The sequence below is a fragment of the Lontra canadensis genome, unplaced genomic scaffold, assembly GCF_010015895.1.
Source record: "Lontra canadensis isolate GAN:19392208 unplaced genomic scaffold, GSC_riverotter_1.0 scaffold25, whole genome shotgun sequence".
NCBI lineage: Eukaryota > Metazoa > Chordata > Mammalia > Carnivora > Mustelidae > Lontra > Lontra canadensis.
Window position 1 is genome coordinate 7,703,276 of NW_022631019.1, and position 4,305 is coordinate 7,707,580.

General features: G+C 64.1%; 1 protein-coding gene across 1 annotated transcript; it reads right to left on the reverse strand.

Annotated features, from left to right (window-relative positions):
* Positions 1-228: 228 nt before the first annotated feature.
* On the reverse strand, positions 229-4,305 carry SRM (spermidine synthase). The gene is made up of 8 exons (XM_032863390.1): positions 4,116-4,305; positions 3,420-3,540; positions 2,812-2,904; positions 1,839-1,992; positions 1,128-1,211; positions 870-1,015; positions 642-764; positions 229-531 (listed from the first exon to the last, which is right to left on the reverse strand). Exons 1-8 carry the CDS (start codon positions 4,280-4,282, stop codon positions 511-513), a joined length of 909 nt encoding a protein of 302 aa, XP_032719281.1. The 5' UTR covers positions 4,283-4,305; the 3' UTR covers positions 229-510.

Genomic DNA, 4,305 nt, shown 5'->3' on the forward strand with positions numbered 1-4,305 from the left:
GGACTGACCACGGCAGTGTCTCTGGACAGACTTGGGTCCGGTCTGGTAACTGTGGTGCCCCCTAGTACCAGAGGCCAGTGGGCCAGTCCCAGGTGACACAGGAGGGCCAGGTCTTCCTGTTCACCGACACGTGGCAGACACCCGGAGGCCGAGCCCCATACACGAGAGCGCCCCACAAGAGCTGCTGGGACACCTGCCTGGGCCCATTCAAGGTCTGGGGACACATGGTTCGGAATTTGTTATAAATACACGTGTTTGGTGAGTGAGGGCGACAGAAGGTGGAGAAGGTGCTGTACACAGCTGGTAGAGGCTTGGAGGCCGGACGCCATGCCGACAGAGAGACAGACAGTCCGCCCAGCGGGGCAGCCCGGGCAGCATTCTGGGGCCTGTAACACTTGCTTGGTGGGCACACCGGCGGGGCGGGGGGGGTCTCGTCCAGGGCTTGCTGCGCCCAGGCGCCCCGGGGGCTCCCCGGCCTGAGGTCCTGGGCGGCGGTGGCAGCGCCTGGGCTCAGCTCACATCGTTCAGGGCCTGGTGGGACAGAAGGCCTGCTCAGGAGGACGCTGGGTCCCGCCGGGGCTCAGGCGCGCCCTCGGGAGGCCCCGCGTCCCCCGCCCTGCCCCGGCCAGCAGGCGGCTCACCTTGCGCGCGAACTCCGGCAGGACGAAGGCCGCCTGGTGCACGTCCGAGTTGTAGTACTTCAGCTGCATCTGCTCCACCTGCTTCTGCGTCAGCTGCTGCACGGGCTTCCGGAAGTCGGTGCTCTGGGGCCGGGGGCGCGGGCATCAGGGAAGTGCTCTCGGGCCGCCCGCAACACCCCCCCCACCCCTGCCCGGGGCGCCCCCACCGCGGGAGGGCTCGCAGCTCACGGGATTTTTGCTGCACAGCATGAAGCCTATCTGGCCGCTGGGGTAGGTGGGGATGGTGCAGTAGGCGTAGGCCACCACCGGGAAGAGCGACTTGCAGAACTGCCGCATCTGCTTGATGAGGTCCAGGTGCAGCCACTGACACTCGCCTGCGCGGGCGGCAGGGGGGCATCAGCCCCAGCGGCAGGCCTGCTCCCGGCCCATAGCAGAGGGCTGCCCCTCCGGCCCTCGCCTGCCACAAGTCCCCCCGCCCCCCCTCACCCTGGCAGCAGAGGACGCCGTTGTCCTTGAGGGCCGTCTTCATGAGCTGGTAATAGGACTCCTTGAAGAGACTCTCTGCAGGGCCTACAGAGGCGGGGACAAGGGACAAGGAGCACCTTCTGGCTGAGACCTCCCCACCCGGCTCTGGGGGCTGGTGAGCGCCGCCTACAGACCCACACAGCCACCAAGCGGGCAGGGCCAGGATTTAAAGCCCGGTCTGTGGACTCGGAAACCAACCACGAAGAGGGTGCTTTGGAGGAGTGCAGGGACCTGCTGCCTCAGTATCTGAGGGGGCTCCACGTTTCCATCCCGTTCCTAGGTGTTGGGGGAGGGGTTCTCACTGCCACTGTGTCAGGGGACTCTACACCCTGGGCCTTGGGTTGAGACTAGATCCCATCCCCTGCCCCGATGCTGGCCTATTAAGAGCGGAGAGGAGACTGAAGAGGAAGCTGGGGCCTCTGTGGGCCAAAGCCAGCGCCCCGCTCTCCTCCAGGCTCCCAATCCCCTTGTAACTTTGGGCAGAACTGTGCTCTCCCTTCTCTGGGGAGCCAGGTCTGGGGTGGGGGAGGGAGCGACCAAGAAGGGAATGGTGCAGCTCGAGCTCTGGACCCCCTCTGTCTTCCACTCTGCAAATCAGCTGTGGGCACAGAGGGAGGGCTGGAGCCACTGCACCGTGGCTGCCAGCAGGCCCAAGGCCCCTCCCTTGCTTACCCATAGGGTCTGAGGAGTCAGTGATGATAACATCGAAGGCATCCTGGTTCTGTTTCATGAACTCGAAACCGTCGCCCACGTGCAGGGTCAGCTTGGAGCTGGAGTAGCCCACAGCCATGCCCGGCAGGAACTTCTTAGAGACCTGGATGACATCCTGGGGAAGGAGGAGGGACCCGGCTGGGACGTGGGGGCTGGGGGCCCACCAGTGCTCCTTTAGATAGTCTGGTCACTTGGGCAAGCCATTCAATTTGCAGAGACCCGGTATCCTGCTGCCTCCCCCGCCATCATGGGGGGCTGGCTCCTGCCTCCTGAACTTGCTTCGCACTATCCCCGTTCTCTGTCCCTGGACCAGACTGTCCCATCTGAGTGACTTTTTTGCTGGGTCAGAGGAAGGGGAGTTCAGCCTCTGCCAGGAGGGCCTTCCCCTGCCCCCACATGGCGAGCTGCTTCTCATCCAGGCCTCGGCTGAAACCCATCTCCTCCAGGCGAGTGCCGACCAGCCTTCACTTCTAATCTCTTGAGCCTGTCTTTTCCTTCCACACTCTGCTCCCCACCGTGCCTCTGAGGACTCCTCCTCGCTAGAATATCAATTCAGGGGGCATGGACTCGAGCTGTCCGTTCACCACTCTATCCCAGCACCTAGAGCGTTGGCTGCCACTTAACAGGTGCTCATTAAAAACGTGCTGAACGAAAAGGGTGGACACACAAGTAGTTGCAATGCCCCTGGGACTTGACTTAAAACCAGCGTAGTCTTTCTTAAAACTAAGAATGAAAAACTAAGTCTTAGTCTAAGAACCAGCATCTCGGCACACCTACTACCTGCCAGGCCCTTTGCTACCTGGTTTTCCTACCGAATCCTTCCAACACATTCTTGAGAGGAACAAAGACACTGAGCACTGCTGAGCGACGCGCCAAAGGGTACACAGCCAATTCAGGGTGGAACAGGGATTCGAACCCAGAGCCAGGCACTCACCTCATCAATCTCACACTGGACCACAGATTCCACGGAGGAATGTTTCAACACCTCCCGCAGGACTCCTCCATCCCCACCCCCGATGATCAGCACCTAGGAGTGGCAGCTTTATTCAGAAACACAGCCCCAAGCCTGAGCACCAGCCCCACCAAACAGGCTCCAGCAGGACTCGGGGGGCCTGGGCGCGCACAGGGCAGAGGCACTCGCACAACCCAACCCGAACAGATGGTTTCTCAACTCCTCTGATGCATAGACAGACCTCGTTACTTCATTTGCTACTCTCAGAGACGCTTTCCTGCCCCGGGAACCTGGCACGAGGTGTCCCCTTTTCCTGGAAACTCCTCCCAGGGCTGCTCCTTCTGATGAAGCAGGCCTCAGCCAGAACCCTTTGCTCCCAGAGGCTGTGGCAGCCCCCACCCCTTGTGAAGTGGGCCACTGGGCCCCACTTCCTGCCCCAGTCCTTGCTAGCACTTTCTGACAACCATTTAGGAAGCCCCTGGGCTGAGTTGGACACAGCTGAGGCCTTCTGCCCTGTTCCGTGGGACACTGAGGAGTGGGGCTTCCCGGTCCCAAGCTGGGGGGCTGCATCTTGGTGGGAGCCGGGGTACCTTGCGAGGGTTGGGGTGGCTGCAAAGGGGCAGGTTGGCTATCATCTCCTGGTAGGAGAACTCGTCCCGCTCCGTGCACTGGATGACGCCGTCCAACACCAGCACGTTGCCGTAGCTCTTACTGAAGGCGGGAGTGACAGTCAGGGACCTGGGTCCCCTGGAGTGGGGGCAATGGGCCCCCACTCCCCCCCCATGAGAAGAATCTCCCCCAACCTGCCAAGGGGTCCCAGGAGTGAGTGCTGGGGGGTGACACGTGGCGAGGGCCGGCAGGCAGGCCCGCTGGGTGGGGGTGGGGGTGGACTCAGGGTCCCGGCTCTGACGTGTCCCGGACTGACACGTGGAGCTCGGCGCGTGGGGCCGGCGCAGACTCCGGCTCCCGCCCCGCCGGAGAGGACCGCGCGAAACGCCGGCCCCCTGCCCGGAGAGACGGGATGCAGGGTGGGGAGGGGGTCCCGGGAGGGGCCGGGCCTAGTTCCTCAGAACTTCTGACAGTTTTGCAGGGGGAGGGGCGGGGACAGAGGCGGCCCGAGGGGCGCCCGGAGGTAAAGGGCGCCGACAGGGGTCCGGCAGGAAGAGGGGCGCCCGGGGCTGAGACCGGGGCAGGAAGAGTCCCGGCTGGCTTCGGGGCGGCGGGCAGCGCGCGGTCTGGGCCGAGGGCCGCCGCAGGCGCTCGGGGTCCGGGGCCAGCGGTGGTACCTGCGGAAGACAAGGATATCCTGGTACCGCGAGCGCTGATGGTGTAGCAGCTGCTCCACCTGCAGCGACAGGGCCTGGCCGGGCCACAGGCTGCACGTCTCGCGGAACCACCCCTCGTGGATGTCAGCGGGGCCGAAGGCGGCGGGGCCGTCGGGGTCGGGTTCCATGGCGGGCGGGCGGGCGGGCGGCG